The 24,179-nt window shown below is 39.7% G+C and overlaps 1 protein-coding gene across 1 annotated transcript in view; it reads right to left on the bottom strand.

Moving 5' to 3' along the window:
• CTBP1 (C-terminal binding protein 1) overlaps positions 1–22,518 on the bottom strand; it is a 173,796-nt gene extending 151,278 nt beyond the window's left edge. The window contains exon 1 of the mRNA XM_088524949.1: positions 22,373–22,518. Coding sequence (XP_088381075.1) covers positions 22,373–22,430 — 58 coding nt within the window. The 5' untranslated portion in view covers positions 22,431–22,518. The remainder of the gene's footprint in view (positions 1–22,372) is intronic.
• Positions 22,519–24,179: the final 1,661 nt, after the last annotated feature.

Below are 24,179 nucleotides of genomic sequence, written 5' to 3'. Positions count from 1 at the left end.
CTGAAGCATGAAATACATACATATGATACACATGACACCAATACATGGATACACAGACATGAAATATATTGCTAGGCTTTAAGTTTGTTATTGCATCAAATTACCTAGAAAGCATAGCTTATAGGAGCATTTAGTGACATTTAGCGTTATCTAGGCTCTATACGCTTTGCTGTAAGAACTTTATCCTCTTTGGGAAAGGGGGTAAGGCTCAACTGCTAATTGCATTTTCATCTTTCGCCACCATTAACCTAGTGAGAAGGTGAGCTAAATGGGAATTGAAGTGAGCTAAAACTTATTTTGGAGCATTCTGCAGTATAATTTACATGTTCCAGATCATTTAATGAGTGCACATACTCACTCCTCCAGAAAATAATGCTAGTGCAGTTAGATGCATACGATGCATCTGGTACATTATTTATAGTGAAACAGTACTGCTTCAAGTGACTGGAGGGACTCCCAGCTAATCAATCTTATATTTATTGTATATCACTTACATGTTGGCCCATTGTCCAAGTTAAAAGCCTTATTTTAAAGTATCTGCAAAAGTATGTTCTGCACGCAGTTTTGGACCACAAAAAAACTAGCAATGAGAAGTGATATAACTCAATTTCCAGCTCTAAAGAGGTGTAGGGTAGTGACAAGATGCTAGGGAGGTTTCCAATTTTAGCAGAAAACATTTCAAGCACTTTCAGTGATACAACGTTTCTATACACAACACAACAAAAATGGGGCCTCACAGCCACCTTGGCATCATGTGCCAGCTCAGATGATGCTTCTTCCTTCCCCTGCTTCTGCTGCAAGTCTGACCCAACACTTACATAGCACTTATAGACCCAACACTTACATAGCACTTATATAACTACACTTGCATTAAACCTGGTTTTTATTTAAACACAGAAGGAATAACTCAATTGAATTTAAAAAAGAAAGGCAGTAGTTTAACAAGCTAGAAAAGGTTACTGTAGCAGCCTTTGGCACAGACAAGGCTACGCTCTTAACAGACAAACAAGGGTTGAAAAGCAACAACCTTTCAAAAAGAAACTCATTTCAACTTGTTTGAACTAGAAATTCCCTGTACAAACTACGCAAACAACTTTATCCTTTCAATAACCCTAGCACTTGAAGCCAAAGTAACAGAGCAAACAAAAAAAAAGTTCAATAATATTTTGTAGCATCTCATATCTGGGGAATGCAAATTTTACAGTTAACATTATGGAGTTTTATTACTGTTTCACACCAGTGAGGAAATTAAACAGAAAGATTTGATTAGTCACATGAGAGTCCACACCACTTGACTCCGTCTCCACACATACCAGCTTCATAGGGGAGACATACCTAAGGGCTTATAACAAGCTTTTAATCACGTTACATATCCATTTGCTAGAATAAGAAGAGAGAAGCCATTAAAAATATGACGTAGAAATAAAACCTAAAAAAAGGTTAAAAGGTAAAAATAAAAGATTGATTACAATAGTTGGGGGAATGCTGCTGCAGGAAAGCAATTTAACCCTCACTGAAATGACTGCGTTCTGTTTAGATGCTACTGCGGCCAATACAGGACTGACTGTAAAACTGCTGCACAACATGACCTGTCAGAATAAAGCTATAGAGACTTAAATTTGAGAATTGTGGTCTCATCCAAACAAGCAAGCATGTATTACCCTCCAAATTTATAGACACACATTTTTATACTTTTATTTGATAGGATTAAAAAAAAAAAAAAGTGTACCAGCATCTAGAAAATAGCACAAGCTGCAAGAATAAACACATAATTCTTTTCACAACCGCTGCTGTTGGGGCTGGTGAAACACACAGCCCCCGTCACCTCCTCCAGCAGCGCCGGGGCCAGCGCTGCAGCTTCTCCCCGCTCACCCGCGGTTCCGACCCACGGAGCGGCCCCGGGCCAGCGGCATCGCCTGCGTTTCACCTGGAGGCGTTCCCCACCTTCCAAACAGAGGAAATACAGTCCCTAACTGCAAGATGGAGGAGAAATATTCATAATTGAATGGAAAAATCACTCCCAATTACAAATTCAATCTAAGAATATATTCCATCTAACGATAAAGAAGATGGTAATTAGCCCTAAAATGTGATTTGACTGCAGAAAGACTCACAATATATTAACAAAATTTTAAAAAAACAACTCAAAAGTCTTAACATCTGATGCTTATGAAAGTGTAATATTTTACTTGAATATACTGGATATTTAACTGGCCCAAATTATTTACAAGTACTGACAGACTGCACAGGAATGTTAATTGGTAACTTTTGAAAATAGGCTTTGTTGAAAAGAATAAAATTACAGATATGTAATTTTTTCTTCTAATTAACTTTTACAATCTCTTCTATATTAAATATTTGTGATGTTGCTCATAAAAAAGTGGTTTTGTTGTTTCAAAAAAACATATACCTGGATTTTCTTTTATTTCAGTACATTGCAACATAATCTCTCTAAGCAGATGCGTATCTATCCATATAAAAAAACTACAACTATTTTTTAATGCACAGGTTAAGATGTACTTGTTCTTGAACTTATTCTACTTTTTTTTTTTCCTTTTCTTATTATTGTTAATTCAGAAAAAGGTTGTACTTTTTACTGATATTTTGTTTACAGCGCATTACAAGCCTCATCATGCCAAGAGGCACGTCCATAATAACGTTCATTATTTCTATTTCCATTCCGCTACTTGCCAAAATAGCATGGCGAAACCCCTGTGCTGTATTTCCTGGCTGAAGTTAGACAAGGAGACTCTACACAGCCCCAGTCACTGCAAATCATATTCAGCAAAGCACATTTGCAATCTGAGGTGCCTCCTCGAAGCAGCCATCCTGCCTCACCCAGATGAAAACAAGGAGGAAAAGCACCTAAACCACAGCGTACAGAGATGAAATGATGACTAGGAGACCCAGAACGCTGGATTCGCATCAGGGAGGCCCCAGGGATGAGATCCTCCCCAGAGACGGAGGCTGCAGGTGCCGCTCATGGCTGCATGTTGCTTTAGGGTGTGAAGGGGCCAATACCAAATGAGGAGGCAGGTAAGATCAGCTGGGATGATTGGAAGGGGTTCTCATAGAAGGAGGAAAAAAGACAATCAAAATATCAGAATTAAAAGAAAAAGATTTCTGATTTATGACTTATTCTAAAGGGAAGAGGAGCCGGCCGAACACTTCAGACTGAGGGTATGCTGACTACAAGGCTGAAGTACGTATTTCAAAAATGGAAATAGTTCAGTATTTAAGGAGAGCAATTAGGAAACTGAAATGCTATATAAACATAACTGAAATGTACCACTGTCAGCTACAAAACAGACAGAGCTTAAAATGAAAATTCAAGTTCAGACTAACTGTAAGCAGTAATTCTGCCACGGAGAAGGTTTCCAGAGTAACCTAATTCAACCTCATAAGATAATGTCAAATCTTAAAAAAAAATTATTTGCAGTACACATGCAAATATCAGTATCACTGTAAAATGTAGGCTTATGCAAAACAACAAAACTTCTATTTCCCTCAAACCCCTCTGAGAAATAGGCACATTTAAAGATGTATTGCTTTTAAGGAGTGTTGCTTTAAGAGCTCCAGAAAATAATTTCTTCAATATCAAAAATACAGCACAGACAAAAGGCCAAGCAAGAAGCTACGTTCTATTAGTGCACTCTGATGCAGGAAATATGAGGAAACTTTTATTATGAAGAAACAACAACATATTTAATGGGGCTACTTTTAAGAATAGCTGCTCCCCATGTTAACTTCAGATTCCAAAGTTGAACAAAGTACAAATTGTAGAGTCATTCCTTGACTTGGATCTTTCCTACTTCTACATAAAGCACCTAAGCAAGGTACCTCTGCTCAAGGTACAAGTCTAGGTTCCTTTTATATTTAGTTGGAAAACATGGAAACTCCCAAGTCGTGTCATTTCAAGTTAAATCTGAATCACTTTCTAGACTGCTTCTCTCCTCCTACTGCTTAAAAAGGGAGAGCAAGCTACGTTCACTTTGGCTTTCACGCAGGTGCCAAAGTCAGGTAGAATAATCCAAGTTCACCTCTTTATTTTTAAAGAGTTCATATTAGACAGGCAGCCTCCAATAAATCTGCCAAATACTTCCATATATAAATGGATCAGAGATTCGGAAGGTACTTCCCATCCCCACACTCACTAAATTTTGATGTCCTCTCTGAAACTGCCAACAGTCTTACCAGTTGCTATCAACAGTAGTGATAAAGCGTTTAGTCTCGGTAATACTGATATTAAACAGCATCCTGACAAAAACACAAAACTCTGTTACTATATAGTCAATATTTATACAATGTGAGGAAGCTACATAAACCAGAAAGTTGCTTTTTTTCTCGTGAATTTATGGGTGGGGGGTGGTTCTCTTATGTACATATGCTTGTTTCACTTTCTTTGACTCTTCTAACCTGCAGGTATTTGGGCAATATCAAAAAAATGAAAATTAAAAAAGCATATCAGCTTCATTCTATGAATCTTCACATCTCTCTCTACTTCTTGGGGTGACATTAAAGCTGCAACTGGAAGTGTCACAATTTATCAGATATTCCTGGAGATCTTCCCTCTACTTATCAGTGCTTTAGAAAGATGCTATTCTGCCAAAAAATAGAACAAACCAAAACAGAGAAACAGTATTGCATTGTGCAAACTACAGATGTTTCCTGCAGGTTGTATTTGTTTAGGGACATAAAAAACACTTTGCTCAGACATGAATTGGAACTGAAACTATCTGCTCTGGGCCTGACAAACTGCTCTAGAAATGACACCTCATCCACATTTTATAGATTCCCGTTAGCCAGTACTTTCATACAGCCCTTATTCTCCAAGGCAGCATGATCCTCAGTTCAATGCAGTTTGTTGGTAGCTACATTTCTAATAAATCTCATCCTAGTGAAACCATACCTCTCCTATTATCTAAACATACAATTGTTTAGAAAGATAAATTTAAGTACTAGATGCAGTCCACACCTGAGAAATTGATTCCACGCACTAATTCTCAAATACCTTAGAAATGGTGCTACCTCAGAGAATGCTAATCATGTGCTTCCCCTATCACTAGGGCACTAAAATGAAGAGTACTTCTACTTTTTGTTTAGTAACAGCACTTGACAGCCATACAGCATCGTAACAATAAACTAAAGTCTACTTTTGGTTTTACTACCCTTGCTTCCAAAATAAAAATAGAAGATACTACTGGTAAAATTCTTGTAAGAAACAGTCATAAATTCCATAAATTGACGTAGTTCATAATCAGCACTGCAGTCATAAACCTGATGACACAATGTTTAGATAAAGGGACAACCACCTGCTCTGAGAGAGCAAAATAAGAACTTTCTAAATTGCCGTACGCTGCCAAAAGCGACGAAATCAGTCAGAAACAGAGCAGTGATTTCCACTTTAAAACTCCTGAGGATAAAGGAACCTGTCCTTTACGCATGATAAAATCTAGTGACACAGCAAAATATTGCTGCTGCAGTGTCCTCAAGGTACGCCCTTCGCCGAGCCCTGCGCTGCCTGCTCCAAGTGCTGCAATAATCCATTAAGCAAAAACATTTACATGCACAAAAAGAGTTCAGCTGCTGAATCAGAAGCAAGCATACAATAAAGACATTTTATAGCTTTTTAGCTCAATAATGGTGTTATTTTCTTTCAGTTTTTCCCTGTAAATAAGTTTCAATTATTCTTTAATAGAGACAGTTACTTGGATAGCTGAATTATTAAATACTAAGTAGCAGTATTCTATATAGCACTTTTTTGGTTAAAACATATAGTTTTTTCACCTTGCTGGAAAATCTCGCTGGAATTAAGGCTCATTTCACATCCAAGGAAACAAATACAGTGCTAAGTTACTTCCACAGGGACTCTAAGCAGGGCTGGTTGAGCCTTGTTCAGATCTCCTGCATCTTGAACCACGTGCCATAGCACTTCCAGAGAGCTGAGCACACATTTGCTAAATACAATATTCTCATGCTGCTACCTGACACACAGAGGCCCCCACTTTTTTTTTAAACAAATTTTTAAATCATTAAAATAAATAATCTGAAGGTGTGAAGAAAACTATTACAAATCCATAGGCTGCTATGGATGTGTTGGATGCCCTAGACCTTCCTCAGCTGCAAGTTCCTGAACTTCTGGCTCTAATAAAATATCCAACAGCTGGGGGAAAAGCAGGACCGAACGGCAATACCAGCAGCTCTTCTGCAGAACCTCCCGCTGCCTCCAACAGTTTGCAATTGGGGAACTGTAGGAATGAAAAGTGGATTTTTGTTCCACAAATGTAACCACTCACCTTTTTCTACCCTTATGAAAATTCGGTGACCTGCAATATCCTGCAGCGAGGAGTTGCATAATGTACCTGGTCCAGGGAGAAATGCTTTCTGCATCTACATGCAGCCATTCCATGCAGTGCCCCCAGCTACTGCAGCGGCAATGGAAAGGGGAAGATTTGCAAAGATAACAAGATGTGTCTGCAGATTTCACACGCATTACTGCAAGCTGGAGCACTGGTTTATGACCTAGGGCTGGGAGAACATTTTATCGCTACTCTTACATTCAAGTAGGTCAAAATCTGCTTCCCTGCTCCCAGAAAGGGACTTGGTGCTCAGTGCAGGCATGATGCTGACTCAGGTACTGCTGGGAGCAGAGCCCACCTACATCTCTCCTATGAGGAACACTGTTGCCACCAGCCCCACTTGCTTGACGGATCCACACACGAAACACAAAGAACTGGGGGCTTCGGCTATTCTCTGTCCCTAGAGACACCTACTCTCTATTCACCTTCCTCCTCACTGTCCTCCCTGGTCTTCACCAGGTATGACATGGAGCTGGGGCACTCAAGGTGGGCAACCTTCAAACCACACCAACCAAGCTGGCACTGCACAACACAGCTCTGCTAGTTCTCCTGTTCGAGCTACATCTGCTTTTAATGATATTTTGTCCTGGTTTTGCTTTCTCGGCTTGCAATAAGCTCGGAGGAGGCCGGAGAATGTGGGCAGAGGTTCAGCTTGTAAGAGGATCACTTGCCAGATCGATGTCATGTCAGCAATCCATGATTTCATTACAACACCTTGGACCTTGCATGTGTCACTCAAGTTGTTTCCCTTCCTATTTTGAAATATAGTAAAAAGAAAAAAAAACATAAAACAAAAAAAAGAAAATGGGAACTTACAAGAAAATAAAGTGGCCAGGGAAAATGTCCAAAAGAAGTTTACAAGTAACCTAATTATTTGATTTAGCTATCTCAGTCGCTATACACACTGCTGTACAGTTATTGCAAGTTACTCTGAAGGGACCACGGTCGACCTGCAGTTACCTTATTAAAACTTCTGTAACCCTAATTTGCCTCTACCACTTCTGCATAGTGCTGAATGCAGTGAACGACATACCCTGCTCTGCCGTGTGCTTCTGAATTCTCTTGCATTTTATTTTCATCAGCTTAAGGCTTTTGGAGGAGAGGAACTGTCACGATGCTTAAAAAAAATAACAGCAGCAGCCCACACATACACTCCGAAGGATTCTACCAGTTTTGCAAAAATCAACCAGTAAAATATTTTGTCCCCCCAAAATTAAATGCTGCTTCTACGAAATTTTTGCTATTAAAAAAAATACTAATCTTAAGCATTAATGGAACATCTTCAAATAGTGTTTACATCTTAAAGTAACTAACCACTGAAACTGCCAGTCTAGATACTTTTTTCCTCTGGAATTGCCATGCCAATTCCTGACTTCCTGATAATAATATATCCATATGAATCTTATATAAACTTAGAATTAGACAGCTCTGGCTTATTGTACTGTTATTGTTAGTAAAGATCAAATAAAAAGAAGTAGCTAGTAAAATAAAACTGGATCAGTATCTTGATTTAGTTCAAGTATCCAGTAAAACCATTTCTTAACACTATTAGGTGGGGACAACGTATTTGAAAGCAAAATACAGAATTGGCATCATGCGTAAAGCTGGGGGATTTGATGGAGCAAGTGCAGCTAAACACTAAATGTGCTTGAAAGTATCTGGCTCAGTGTTCTGGTTTTAGGGAGGTTTTTTCTGACTGATAATAATGCCAGAATTTCCCTTGTTGTCTTTTAATGATCATCGTTGATCATTATTCATGATTATCATAAATTCCTTTTAAAAAAATAATTTTCTTGTGACACTTCCTTTATATCAAACTAATTTTTATTTTCTTCTTTAACACTACTAGAAATATATAATGTAATAAAAATGTAATTGGTAAAATCACTGTAAAACAATAAACACCACCATAAAACGCCAGAATCATCACAGACCTAGCAATAGGCAGAACAACATAGTCCTGGGCTGTATGATTAGGCAAAATAAGCAGATATTACAGCCAGACATTAGGAGTTATGCTACAAATGTCAAGACTGTGGTGATAACTTGAACTTGCCTTTATTCCCAATTTTAGCATTTTTCCTGGCTCTGCCTTTCAGAGTTAAGGAATTCCTGCATGGAATCATTTCTCTAGAAGTTTCCAGTTTAAAATATATTTGGTTAAGATCTGAAGTTTTAGCAGTCTTTAATTTTTTTTTTAATCCTACACTAATTTAAGTTTTTCCATAACAAAGCAGGCCCGCTAATCTAAATATGAATTATGAACCTCTACAAAGAGAGGTGTCATCTCTAACTTTGGCAAGCAAAGTCAGCATCTGTTCCAACTACATTTGAAAACTTAAAAAACCCACAAGTGTCTTATACTACAGCAGGAAAGCAGGAAGTATCCAACAATCTTGTAACTTAATTACTGCTAATCAATAAGTTGACTTATTAAATGGGATGTAAATGCAGATCAGCTGTAACACCAAATTACAGTAAGATTTTCAAACAAAAATGGGCCTCTCTACTTCTATGAGGAAATGTTGCTAAATCTTCTCCACTTTATGGAAGAACTCCAAGAATAAGGACAGAGGTGGCAGGAATACATAACCACATGCTTAAACAGGCCTTTTCAGTGAGTATCTGATCATGTGGTCATGTTTTGAAGTGACCCACATGGTTTATGCACATTCACATAGATTTACTTATCTTTACTGTGAGTCCTCTTCACATCCAAAAAAATCAAGCCTGAAGAAAGAAGCTGTAATTGTGTTAACCAAGAAAGTTATTTTCATAAGAACACGGGCTGAGCCTAAAACATGAAGCAAAACATTGTTTTTTTACCAGCACGTCATGATACCAGGAGCACTTCATAGCAACAGAGTTTCAACAGTTAAAGAGATTCCTCAGGCCAATTCATGGTCCAAGAAGCCTGATCACAAAAATAATGTGTGCATGCAGAGCTAACACACTGGTGACAGGACTGATTAAAGTATCCAAGGAAATTCCTAGAGTCACATTAAGAAACAAAGTAGAAACAGTAAAGCTCAAAAGTAGCACTGTACAAAACAGCATTTCCTAAATTAGGAAAGTCTTAAAATTTGTTATGAAGGAAGCATAATATTATTGAAAATACATAGTCCAAACTATTATAATATTCTATTCAAGTGCTAACCAGGCTCCATTATTACTAGTATTAATAGTAACATTTCCTATTAAGCCAAGCACGGCTATCTGATTTGAGTAGAATGATGCCAGAGAACGTTATTTTTTCTTTGAACTGTATCTTCCTCTCTGAAAATCTTCTGTCAGATTATATCAATTCAAAAGGAAAAAGCTGCATGTACCTGGTTTAAAAGAGCACTTTTAAAACCACACAAGTGTTAGGCTTTTGTTTGGAGCAGCCTAAAGAACCAGGCCTGGTCTAGTGAAGACATCTTCCAATGTAATGATCACATCATGACGAGATGGTTCAATTGGAGGGGACCAAACCGAGCTACAAAACAGCCGGGACCACTGGTGTGCAAATCCTGGGCGCATTTCTGCTGCAGGAGGAGTAATCCAGAAGGTGAAGCCAGAGGCACCCTTCATGTATAAATCAGAAGTCAAGGCTGCAACCTGTTGTTAGAAAGCATGTGCCCACAGCATGGGTTTTCCTCAAGTTGTTTGCGGACAGAACAAGAGATGGGACAACCTACCATACCCAGCCCCCAGACTTCCAGCTTTTGGATACATAACCCAGTGTCAGCAGGGAGGGTCATTTCGGAATATTGTTCAGCCTCTTCCCAGCTAAATCACGTCAACACCATTCCTTGTGAAAAGCAGTAAGTCTTCATCTAAAATTAATTGCTACTGGAAATCTACTTGATTATTACCAAACAAATTAATATATCCCAAAGAGTATTTTTAAAACATTAGAAAGCAAGGAACGAACTAGAAGTGATGCGAGTGCCTCATTTGAAAAGGAAAGAAACAAAACCACCAACAGCAACAAAGAACAGGAAAATTATACTTAAAATTATAGGAGAGAAGGCAAAGGGCAGCCTAAAAAAGATAACTGGTTGCAAGAACTCAATCTCTTGTTGCTTTATCACCAGATACACTGCTTTTATTCCCAAGGCCTTTAAGGAGTTGCTCTAAAGTTTATTTCACCTACTCCAACTCTTCCAGGATGCAACCACATATTTGTTGATTAGTGTAATCACAAGGAACCTATAAAAGAGCCACTGATTTATGGTAACCTGAATGAAAGGAAGCAACTGTCAGAAAAAAGGCTTCATCTGATATCGCGGATGCCCTGGAATGCCCTTCCCTTTCTCTTTCGTGTAATAACATCTCGGATAAGAGGCAAAATGCCATTTAGCCTTATGACATTTTCAGAAGTTTCACAAGCCAACACTAGAAAATTAAACAGGAAAGGCTCCTATAAACATCAAGACTATATTATCAAGCATTTCAGGATTCCAGTTAAGGATTAGGACCCAAGAAAAGTTCAAAACAAGCCAGTCCCTACTTCAAAAAGATCACAATTTAATTTTATTAAGATACAACTAAGAGATAAAGAAAGAATGAGGAAAACATGCAGGTCTGGAAGTAAGTTATGCTAGTTTTTCAAATACCAGCTTTGTTATGAGGCAGGAGGCTGAGGGAGGGAAGAGCAGCCTGTTGATAAGGCCCTCATCTCGTAGAAAAGAAACAGCCCACAAGTTTAGTGTCTTCTCACAAAACTCTACACAAAAATATTAGAAATAGGGAACTTGAATTAGGAAATTGAATTCCCCTTTCTGAGTTACAGCCCTCAGCGCTGAGCTCAGGTCATGCTCAGTTTTCCCTTCTCATTTTGGTGCAGTTAATCAATCTTGCGTTACCTGGAACGTAGCAGTCGACCACAAAGATGAGATGGAGAAAATCCATGGAAATAAATGAATATTACCCTACAGTCCAGTAGAAAGGGCCTTCACTTCGAAAAGACACTGACTTCTAAAACATCTTCAGACTGATCTCAAGCTCTTCCACCTCACGGCCAATTCTTATCTCCCAGGAAAGCTCCTCTTCACTGTGGTGTCACCTCACAGGAACAGGCTGGAGAGAAAAGAGGTGGCCTGAGCCTAGCGATGGAAGACACTTCCTTGGTCAAAGGAGAACCAGGCTGCGTTTCTTGTCTATTTAATATTTTTTGATAGTTTTTCAAAGCAAAACAGGCTTCTGTATTGGTGTCTTTCCATCCACCTGCCAGGGCTCTCCTCAGTTAAATCCTTAACTCACTAGCTAATTTCAGCCAAAAGCTACTGCTGCTTTCAGAGAAGCGTGCTCCTGCAAGTTTCATTAGAAAGAGAAAAAAATATATATATGATTCAGATGAGAGGCAAGACTCAAATTAGAGACCCCACTTCGGCAAAGGCTGCGCTCGTTCCTGCAAGCGTGACACTACCACCTGAGAAAAGTTGTGAAAAATGGGATTGCATGTGAAATTCTTGAATAAAAACATCATCCCGCAGCCCTGGCTCCAGCTGACGTGTGCTAGATGTTCTCACAGAAGTTCTATTTGACGTGCATCTGTCTGCCTCTCCCTGGAGGAGCCCGTTATGAGTGATCCTGCGCTGCTTTAAGCACAAAACCCAGCCTGAACTGCTCAAACCTGAGGGAGAAGATGAAGATCTCAAAGCAGGGAGGGAACCGAAACATCATCCACAAAGGACACATGGACTGAGGGTGCTTGGATGTACCCTGGCATCGGCATTCCACACAAGTCACCACTCGAGGTATCCGCATCCTCTCGGAGATGTGGCCTGAGCATGTTGCTAGGCTGCCAAGAACTGCCAGGCAACAAATCACGGCGCGCACATTTAAGGCACGTTTACAATGGAACATATTGAGCATGTTTTATTGTTAAGAAATCAATAATCTGCACTGCCATAGTAAAACGTAGACTGTGATCGTATTTTTTTCCCGGGGAAAAAGAAAAAACGAAAAAGAAAACAGTAAATCATTATTATAGCCCTTTCAAAGTAAAACTTATACACCCATTCTTCAATCTGGTATAAAATCAAATTAATTTCAATATTAATGAACAAAGCCACTCACATTGCACAACATGTAATTAAAATTCCTGCTACTTCTTTCAGAGCTCCCTCTATTCATTGCCCCACCAAATTATTAAAACAAAGCAGTTACTATGGCAACTAATTCATTCTCTGCATTATTATATTGTTTCTAAACATCACAGCCTCGTCATTCTGACTTACATGCCCTAAATTCCAGCCTGAAATTCTAAACTTTTGTGTTGTTTGTCGGGAAAGCCTTGTACAATCCGCGCATTCATGCAGATAAGGATAGCTGGAGTGCAGCTGCTTTTGTTTATGGCGAGGAGTAACCGTTCCCAAATTATTGGAGTTTGATAAATGGACAGTGGCTCCACGCGAGTGCAGAGCCGCGCGCCGGGAACGGGCAAACGCGGCCAGCTGCAGGTTAGATCAACTAACAGCAACGAGAACTGAACGGCAGATGCTGGGGAAACTCGGGAGCCCCTGCCTGAGCGGTATTCGATATGCACAAGGCACATGGGGATGACTGATTCAAGTATCAAGGGAAACACAAAAAAAGCAGAAGAGAACAAAAAAAAAGGATAAAAGCGCCTGGGGAAAAGGTTTAGTAGGACTTAATAAGATTAATTCTTTAAATACACACACCTTAACTAAATATACAATGTTTCTTTTTTTTTCAACGCTTATTTTTAGTTACTAACAAAAAACTTGGTTTATTTATATTTGCATGTCATCATCTAGTATATGAAGAAACTCCAAAAAATACAGGTAGGATCAAAAGAACCAAGAGACTTTTCTCATCACATTTTACTGTTTGTTCTACCATTGTCTATAAATTCTATTGGTTGTTTTGGTGTCTTTTCAGTTAATTCATGGGAAGAGAGGTTTGAAAATTCCCTACAAAAAGAGGGTACTTTGGAACAAGGAGCATCTGAAACATGAGCAAGCCTGAAAAAATCACTTCTAGCTCGGGAGGGAAAGAGAGGAGGAGAAACACAGTTCTACTCAGAGTCAAAAGCAATTCAAACTAAATTTAACTGCCCCAGGAAGGAAAGGAGGAAGGAACCTTTGTTTTTAAGAGCCTAAGCACTGAAGTTACTCCAGGATAAGAGAACTGCTCTGCTCCTGATCTCCAGGAGCGCCGATGGACACGCTTTTACCTGCTGGAAATGCAAGGGACTTGCAGTGACCACAGCCTTGTTGTCCTAAGAGATCCCAGGACTATTCTTACTTACACCACAGCAACGCTCAAAGTCCCCAGCTGATTTATTTTTCCATAAAAGAAAGAGACAGAGACCACAAAAGCAAAGAAGCAATTTTTCTAACCTCTTATATGCCTTTGAAAGGGATACAAATAAAATACAGGTTTCTCGACTCCAAAGCTGATGATGGGTCCGTTAGATCGTAATGGCTTTGTTTGGGGAGAGGAATCCCTATGATATTTTGGGAAAAAACGCCCTGGCGAAGCCTCCACGGAGAGGTTCATGTTCAAGGAGAGGCTTCACGCAGGCCCCTCCTGAGCCCAGCCCTGCCCTGATGGGAGGAGGAAGATGAGGCAGATGCCTTCAGCAGCCGCAGACTGGCACCACTTTTATTGCCTTGTTTCCAGCCTCACACTCACACACCCATCGTGACTGCGCGGAAAAATTAAAGTAAAATCCCTTTTTGCATCTCAGACTGCACTGCCCTAAGGATGGGAACTGTCTCTCTCAAAGCTGAACACGTCTGCTTTAATTAGACAACTATTTAAATTTTTCTGCAGTGTTTACCTAGGAGCTTAATCACTGTACAGTTCTCATTCACTTTTCCACAGCAGAGTTGAAAGTGATGTATAAATCTAGGGCTACGAGAGCATCTTGCTTGACCCCAGGCAAGAATAAGTATATATCACCACCAAACACTTAAGACATCTAAAGCTTTCAAAAGTTTTACCAGGTATCCATTTGCACTGTATTAAAGTAAAAAAAAAAAAAAAAAAAAAAAAAAAAAAAAGCTCAAAAGGCTTTCTTTAAAATTACCCAAAGATTACTCAGGAATTAGATGACCTTTAAACTGTCCCATTTTCTTAGATGGCCTCATTGTTGCATTGCCAAAAATCACCTCACTCGCCAGACTGAAGATCAGAGTGTACTGAAGCAGAGGAGTCAGGGCAGAGCACAACTAGAAAATTAAAGTCAGAATGGAAACCCTTTGAAGCCTTCAATCTCCAGATGAATAGCTCCTAAAATATGGATGCTGAATCTAATTGCTGGTGATAGCATCTTCTTGGCTGTGAGAAGTAAATACATATATATATATTTTATATATATATATATATATATATAATATATATATGTATGTATGCATGTATAAAATAAATCTGTGGGTGCTCTGTGCTTTTCCTTCAATGACAGGTAGTTCAGCTCTGGCTGAATTGCTGCACCTGGAATTCCAAAAAGTCATAACCAATATGGTCCCAGCATGTAACATCTTCAGCCTTAATTACTTGCCTGCTTCAATCTCTTTCCTAAGGTAAGGTAAAAGAAGAAAAAAAGGGCACAAATTCCTTCTAAAACCCCTCAGGGTTTGTTCCTTTTAGCTGGCATCATTGGGCTCTGCTGTTATGTCATGTAAAGGAATTTTAATTACCATTTGTTGCCCTGAAATCCCAGAGAAGTGCCTGGCTTTGGCTTGCAGCATGTGCCAAGGCTCCCTCACCTGAAACACGGCAGTTCCCGGGAGCAGCAAATCCGCCCGGGATCTGCCCGCGACGCGGCGCACGTGGAGCGCTGCGTTTCTTCAGGAAACACCGCACATCTCCTGCACAAGCCCTGCTACCCACAGCAAAGTTTTCAGCCACAGACACTCCTTTTACAACTTCCTATTCTTTTTTTTTTTTTAATCCAAGGTCTGGAGAGCAAAATATCTGCCTCTATTGACACTGTAGTAGAATGAAAGGTGTTTTCAAAGAGTGAAGAACAAAATCTTGCAGAGCTGCCCAGCTCCGTACAGAAACAAAACCATTTGGGCATGGTGAATTCTCCTGCATGGAACAATATCTTTGTTTTCAGATTTCAGCATAATTAACACAAGATTCTCATTCAATACATAGAAAATCATTACAGTCTGATCTGTTACTGTATTTAAACAATGCTGTTTTGACACTAATATTAAATAATTCTATTTTGACCTTATTACAGCATTAAGGCTAAGTGCTCTGTACACATGATACCTGAAGCTTTCCTCTTAGATGTTACATGCTAGCAATATTTTTTAATTCAGTATACTAAAGAAAATACTGTTAAGCAGATAAAGTGTGTAATGCTGGCCATCATAAATACAACATTTCTTTAAATCATTCATAACTTAAATCAGTGGCCTGAACATTTCAGTGAGATTTAAAATGCTCATTGGCTTTTTTTTTAAATGGTTTTCTTGTTAAAAATTGCTTTTCATTAAACAGCTACTGGTTCAGCATCATTTAGGGCAAAATGGATTTTTAAACTGATTTTCTTTTCATACAACTTGCCTTGCTATTAGTAATACCTTTGTAACATTGCAGCAGCTTAAGTGTATCCAAATGCAAAAGCTGTTTAGGTAGCACATAATGAAGATTCAAATTACTAAATCAGATTACAGCAGCAATCCAAAAGAATGCCCCAAACACCTCGCTCTGTGAAACACAAGTCCTGAATATTGAGAATAAAATAAATAATCAAATGTGAGTCTGTCCATAAACCATAATGAGATAAAGAATGTTTTTGGCTTTGGGATAAAAACACCCTCCGCATTCAGACAGAGAACGCTCATTAACTGTACTACATGATAAATTGTCTTGGTACTGCTCATAGTAGCATCTTTTTCATTTTGCTATTTCAAGGCGAGCTTATCAGGTTAGTGCTTCCAACATAATTCCTTTTTTTTTTTCTCCTCTTCGAAGGCAGATTAAATATTATACCTAACTTGCTGTATTTCAAGTCCATAACAACTTTTTCAAAGTTCTCACAGGTGAAACAGCACAGCCTTCTTCAAGAAAACCCCTAACAGGGTGAACCCAAGGACGCGCGCATTTGTACTTCAAGCCACTTGTGTCTGAAACCAGCTGGGGACACCCGCAGACTGTTCTGCTTGGGCTGTTCACAGGAAACCCTGCTTGCTCAAACACCTTCATTAGTTACAGCTGGAAGATTTGATGGCTACTCCTGCAGAAGGAAATTTTGCTGGCTTTTAGTACCCAGCTCCCAATTTACCTTGTACTGGGTTGCTGGGAGAAAGGGAATCTTGTCCAGTTCAAAACCCTTATTTAGTTGCTGAAAGCCCTTGAGAGTAGAAGGGGGTGTTTTTTGCAAAGAGTAATTAGTACTTTATAAAAGAGCAACTTTCACTTAGAAAACAACAAACAATAAAATATTAGGAATCTTTTAGCTCCCTCTGCTGCCCTAATCCTTCAATAAACCTTTGCCTGAAGTCTGCCAAAAGGCACCAAACGGCTCAACGCTCCATTACACTCTCTGCAAGAAACGCTTGGCATATTTAGCCTGGTGCTAATAACCAGTACACATAAAGAAAAGCATATATAGCATTATGTGGTTGCAAACTGTGCATTTTATTACTCAATTTATTGATGTGATATATCTGATAAGGCAGCTACCAACATCTTCAAATTTGGTGACCAATTAAGAAAACTGACAGCTAGTTTTAGCTTAACATCTGCAGTCGCCACTTAAGTTAGAAATAGCTAAAAGTACCACACCGAAACCTTTATTTACAGATCAGATTATGCAGTACACACCCTGCCTCAGTAAAACTCATTTTTTAAATACTGGGAAAACCCACACATTGCCAAAATATGGCATGTCTCTCAGTCATGCACAGAAAACTTGCCGTAACTGCCTGATTTCGCAACTGCAATAGGTCAAATCACAGTTTCTGCAAGTCAGGCTCCAGCAGCAGTCATGAAATAACACTTGAAACTATTTTTCACTTGTTAAGGAGGAGCCAGGGTATTAAATGCACAGGAAAATCAGCAAGGAAAATATGCTGCTCGTTGTTTTTATCTTGTTTTGTTTTTTTTTGTTTTTTTTCGTTCTTAGTTCAAGTCACTGTATGTGTCAAAACTACCCTGTAATTTTCAAAATAGGAAAATCTAATTTTTTTTTGCATTCCTCCTGATGTGCCATATCAACTATGAAGTTAAAAATCTCCTCATGAAGCATAATGCTATATGGCACCATGAGCAGAAAAAGAGGCTGTATAAACACAGAGAGCTCGTGATCTTTCAATGGTTTCTTGAAAGATAGGCAAGGAAGATCTAGATCCTTTCTAGGTTTTCTAGGAAAAAAAAAAGCCCTTTTTCTAGGGTTGCTTTCTGATAGGCAAGGAAAATCTAGATCATGGCCTTGAAAATAAACTATTCCTTTATTGTGCACTTTTCCTGTCCTTCCAAGGCTGTCCTAACATGTGGTTATTTGCCCATAATCAGACTTTCCCAAAGAAAGGCTGTCCTTCATAACAGCAGAAAAGCAGAGATCTTATCTGAGATTTCAGAAAGTCATGCTGTTATTACACATTATCTTCTCTAATTTAGGATCCTGATCAATTCTTCCTCTTTGCTTGGCACTAAAACAGCCCTGTTAAAACAGCTAAAATGCCAAGTTCCAAGTTTTCTACGGGCAGCAGTAAATGGAAGAGACAACCTGTGCATAAAGAGCAACCCTCAGGTGTGATCCAGTGTTTCACAAAAAGAGAAAGGGTTGGCAGTGCCTGGTGAGAGGCTCTCATGTGTGCAGGGATGATTTTCTCTTCCTCAAAAGCAGAAGCAGGAAAACGGGTGACTTCTGTCTAGGAGCAGGCAGCGCCTCGGCAGGCCTGAACTCAGGCACCCTCCAGTCTCTCTCCTAAAAACGTCACATAACAAACGTTGTGGAAAGCAGCCTTGGGTTCCAAGACACCACCAAAATGAACAAGTTCACTTTTGCAATTTTGCAGTTACATTTCCAGTATTAAGTTATAGCTTAATCACTAATACCTGTGTAAACAGACAGGAAAAAAGAACAGAGGAGAAATCCTTTTCCTTCTTCCCCCCAGTTCCACTATCAGCCTCTTTAAATAACAGGACAGGAGCAGAGATGGTTTCCTTGCAAAGCAATGAGAAGAACGGACTGGTGACATTCATTGTATAACTTACTTAGAGAAGATCAATTCTTCTGTGCTCTCACGGACAATTCCGCGAAAACTTAAGTTTCTTCACGCTGCAAGCACCTTCTATTGCCTTCCTATTTCATCTATTAACTCCCAGGAAACTCAGAGCCTGCCAGGTCAGGCGCCCAAGGTAACTTCCAAGGAAAGGTTGATGTAACGTCCACCCTCTTAATTAAAGACTTGCAGATTATAAACAAATATACAGCATTGTTTACAGTTTTGTTGCAATATAAAGTAAAATAATACCTTAATTAGAGCCAATGACTTTTTTAAGTGCCAAGAAAAAATATAGATTTTTTTCAAATTACCCAGAAAATGAACACATTTTATTTTTTGCTCTGTGACACTTCCAACTGTTCTGCCAAATGTATACTGCTATAATTATACTTTGCAATCACCGGCTTCACCGGAGAGGGGGACAAAGAATAATATAATCAGTAACTAATTAATCTTTCACATGCCTTGATGCTATACATCTTTGAGGGAAAAACTGCAATGTAATTCTCTAAATTGCAAAATAAATTTAAACATAAGCATTTCAGACTGTGCAGAATCATATCTTTATGCCTAATTCTGATTCCCAGTGCCTGGTGGAAGTTAAACACCAGAATTCAACATCTGCGTTTTTTAAGGCAGTCGTCAACTTTTGTCATTTAAGCACATGCTAATTGATAAAACTGTACAAAACTGCGATGACAAATCCAGCTTTTGATACCACCCTTCTGAGATGATACACGCAAGAGCATGGCGGTTTATTGAAATGTGCAGGAACACATCCTGGAAAACAGCTTCGGGACTGAAAGCAAATATTCAATTTCGTATTTAAGAAGCCACCAAGGGGAATCACAGGCACCTAGGAGATAAAATTACTTACTCAGCCTCATTAAAAGCGAACTAATTGCTCCCACAGTAATAGAATCAGATTTTTTTTTCCCCCCATTGAGTATTAGCAGAAATTTGGTAGTACTACTGCCATACTACCATTAACTTAAAGACAACAGGAAACGCAGTGATGCAGTCGCTCTGTTACTGAATTTGTGTGATTAGTTGCTCTAAGCAAATATCCAAGCTGCCGCAGGCCCCGGGCAGGCGGTTTTTGGAAACTGAATTCCAACTCAGGACCATTTCCTCCCACCGCTCCAAATGATACAGACTGATGAAATACTGTGTGGCACAACCAGTACAACGCTGGCATCTCTTTATGGACATAGCAACATATTAATGTCTGCTCATCACATGCTTGCATGCTAAACAATTTATGAATATATATATATATAATATATATATAATCAGCAATAAGTAATCACTGTAACTTGTTTGAGTGCCACTTGCAATAAGAAAAGTGTATTTAAAATAATTCTCTTTTGAGGAAAAAGGTTGAGAGAAGAAAGCTGTACAGGAAGCTCTGAACAAAAAAGCTGAGGGAGAAGATGCACCAGCTTTTATAGCTGTACCCCTCCTCGAATTTCCCCAGCTTCATAAAACATGATTCATATCTCAAAATATATAATATTTAGGTTTCATTATGGGAGGTACAGAGAACAATTCTGCATATTTAATTTCTAAGCCTGAACAGGACCATATGCAGAGAAAAGTCTTTTTAAAACAAACAACCCTCCCAGTTCCTGTCCCACCGCCTGCATTGCGGAGTGGCACGGACAGTGGTTTAAAAACAGCAGCCACAGATATGTTTACAAACCTCAAAGAGCATTTGGAAATTTGAGCAGAGACGCTCAAGAGCAGAATACTGCTTGACATTTTAAAAAGACAAATTGGATTTCTGCAACCATAAAAAAAAAAAAAAAAAAAACTTTAACTGTTTCAGCATAACCATTTTATTACCCCATTTTCCTCTCACTGCTCATTTTCTACCCAGGCTGCCCACTCCGTTCTTCCAGCTCATCTATTTGATTAGTATTAGAATTCAGAAAGCAGGGTTTAAAAAAAGTAAAAATAAACATTTTTTCCCCATATTACCTTCATCTGCATCAATCCCCCGCACTGCACGGCTGCACAAACAGATTTGACCCCTGAGAGGGAGTGAACAGCGCAGAGGGGGGCAAACCAAGCCAGAGCAAGGGAGCTGATGGAGCAGCGTCCCTAAAAGCCACCACGCAGCCTGGGAAGCCACTGCCTTAAAGAGCTAATGCTCTGTCCCTGCTGCCGCTCCTCCCCGCTCCGTCACCAACTACTTCTCCCCAGCTGCCCGGATGATCAATACGAGAAGCTGAAAACTCCTCCACGTGGATCCTGCGGCCTCGCTGCCACAGAAGGCCCCGGTCCCTCCGGCCTGCCTCAGCCCTGACGCCCACGGCTGCCGGTTCAGCTCCCCAACAGCAAAATAACCACGTAAATCACCAACCTTCCTGCCAAGAGAACATTTATTACGGGGGGCAGACAGAGGCCATGCAAGGGGGAACTAAGGTCTGAACGCAGAGGCCAGGGAAAGCAGGACCAGGCCTGAGAGCAGCAGTCTATCCCTGCAGCATGCCCAGAGGCTGTTGCAGAGGCGCCTGGCACAGGGGACATCCCTCCTTCCCCATCCTCAGCAGTACATCCCCCCGGGATTTGTGCAGGAATTAGCCTTCAATGAGCTGCTTCAGCCAACCGCTTGTCCAGCGGATCCAGGAGCGACAGAAAGAAACGTTCCGGATCAAGCAAGCGGGAGGCTCAGACCTACAGTGGGGTTACTCAGCTAAGGGAGTGTGAAGCTGCTCCCTTTGCTGCGCTGGTGAAAGCCCTTCGCTGGCAGCGCCAGCCAACTGGCCCTGCGCTTCTCATCATCCCTCTCAGACTTCAGGGCAGCTTTTTGTCAGCTCAACAGCGACCTGCACTGAGGAATGTACCTAAATGGAAAATAACCCAACAAAAAAGGTTTATTTTTAATGCAAATCATTTTCTCCACTATCTCATAATGGGGTTACACTAACAATAGTGGCACACGTGGAAGGAATAAAAATGGGACAGAAATAAGCTGCCAGGAACTGCGCACACTAACATAATTGCTAGGAAAAAAAAATCTAAAAACTGAGGAGTAATTGCTTCAACTGGAGCTTACTCCTTCAGTGTCAGACATGGTGAAAAGACCACATGCCCATAAATCTGAATGCTTTTTGCACTTACATCAGTTAACTTTTTAACACAAAAATTAATACAGCCCAAATCATTCATGCATTTAAACAAACAAACATAAAACAACGAAAAAAACAGTACACCTTATCCCTTGCCGTATTTTCATGCCCAATCAAAAAGAAAGAGTGCAAAGTATCAGGAATCAACAACTCAATGATTTGTAGCGCTGGATAAAATGATTGACCCAAATTGAGTGCATCCCATCCACAGGCATCTTTATTAATGCTCATTAAAGTTTTGGGTTCTCTGGTCAGGATTTTCTTTTCTATTTCCTTCCTACGATCAGATTCAGTGTCTTCAATCAATCAATATGACATAAATGAAGCTTAGAGACAGATCCCAGAGACCATTACCTGGCCTTCTGATCCTTTTGTGGTTGGTATTCTACAAGAAACTGCAAACTTTTGTGACATTTGGGAAAAACATTGTAGAAAGCCAAGCTGAAAGCATACTTACTTTATAACAGTACATTAGAGGTCAAGCACTACTTGCTTTTATTTGTCTAGCTCTGTTTTTGTCTAACAGCAGCATTTATGCACAGTTAATAGATCCTCAACAGGAATTACAACCTAATTAAAAATAAAAGGAAAGACCAAAAAAAGTCCAATCTCTAGAAAAATCATTAATCCGCAAAGTTAATTAATGCAATAAAAATTATAAATTCAAGTATCTAACCTTCAAATATACGGTCCAGACGCTGCCGCTTCACTTTGTGTTTGTCCATTAGAGACATAAGAGAGGAAGCTCAGAGAACGTCTCCACACAGTTTGATGATGGACTTCTCAGGTCAGACACAACTCAGAAATATCTAGCTTTCTGTAAACTTGCTTTCACCTGTGAATAAAAGCATAAACTTCTTCAACTTTCATTGCAGAGCTGATGATTTCTATATAAATCAAGCAAATGAGAAAACACACAATGTTCTTAAACACACTGGACAACTTGGTGCTTCACAGCAAACTGCCCTGCAAAACATGGAAAGATGCAAAATGCAGAGCACAGCTCACCAAGGCAGCTGCTGTTTTCTGCCTTTTGACGCTCAGATACCTTTCCCCCCTTTCCTTGAGCACCCAGCCAAGGCAGGGAAGTTATTTTTGTTTCCCTCACCCAGGCACAGGGGCACGATTCCCATGAAGTGCCAGAAATCTAAGCACCTGCACCGATACCACGTACACGCATTTGCGTCATGATGCTTGCAACAGTTGACAAAACAGTCTTCTCACTCCTAACTTTTAAGCTTTCAAGAATAAAAACAAATCTGAGTTCGACACAGGGAAGTTCAAGGAAGAACCAGGGGGCAGAGAGCAGAGGAAGCACATCCAGGGACAACGCAGGATGCCAATATCTATATCACCTAAATGGCATTTAAAGCAGCCTCATGCATGACTAGGCAGGCTCTTTGGCAGCAGATACAGCTAAGCACTTTTCAAACCCTGCGTAGCTGGGCACGGCAGCGTGAGGGGATTGCAGCAAGCAGCCGTGTGTGCAGCCAAACCGTGGAGAAGGGGGGAGGCGGCGAGAGCGCCATGAAAAATATCTGCACACAAACCTCATCCACACGCTAGATTGTGCAAAATGCACACGAGCAAATGCGCTGCGCAACACTAAGTATACAGAGGCTTTAAAAAGCATACTCAGAACCCCACACTAATTCTCCTTTAGATATCTGATAGACTTGCAGAACCGAGCTCACAAAACACTACGCTACAATCCCAGCACACACTAAAACCAGCCGAATAATCAACTTCCCCCTTTCTTTTTATTACTGCCCAAAAGCTTTTGACATCAGTGGAGGGCATTAGATGGCCTGGCAAATGATTGAGCATAGTAATCTGCTGGCCTCTTTGTGGTTTACAAAGATTCATGTACACGGAGTGAAACGATCAAGTAAAACAGTAGGAATATCAAGAATTACATATTTGCATTAAAATAGGTATCTTTATAGGCACTGCTGGGCATATTTGGATTTTAAAAAGCTCCTTTCTGTGTGTTTATTTTCATTTTAAAATGTAGATAATGTGCAACAGTCATCAAGATTTTACTTTATCGCTTTACTCGAATCCATCCTCCTGTTCACATTTCTTCCACTTCTTTTTCTTCATCCTCAGAGATGAGATTCTTACACAGTGTTGGATAATGACAAATTAATGTAATATTCCAACATAAACAGGAGAAAAAAAATGATGAACAATGAAGCCCATTTCCCCTCTTTAAATAAAGAAAAAGGATGCTGCCATTTTCAAATTTTCTTTAACATTGATTATTGTTTCAATAGACAATAATCTTCAATAATGGATGTGGTCCTGCTCCAAGATGACACAAGCATTACCCCAGATCCAACATACATTTTGCAGACCTTTAAAGCCAGCCATAGCTACCCACCTTTCTTTAACCCAACACCCCCAACTTGTAGGTAGAACCAATCCTAAACTTGTATTTATTTCCCTGTCATTTCTGTTTTATAATCCTGTTCTTCAATAGG

Source organism: Tinamus guttatus, unplaced genomic scaffold (assembly GCF_059628265.1).
Source record: "Tinamus guttatus ecotype Peru unplaced genomic scaffold, ASM5962826v1 Tinamus_guttatus_pri_ptg000218l, whole genome shotgun sequence".
NCBI classification, from domain to species: domain Eukaryota; kingdom Metazoa; phylum Chordata; class Aves; order Tinamiformes; family Tinamidae; genus Tinamus; species Tinamus guttatus.
The sequence above is the reverse complement of the archived record's forward strand: the minus strand, read 5'-3'. Positions and strand labels throughout refer to the sequence as shown.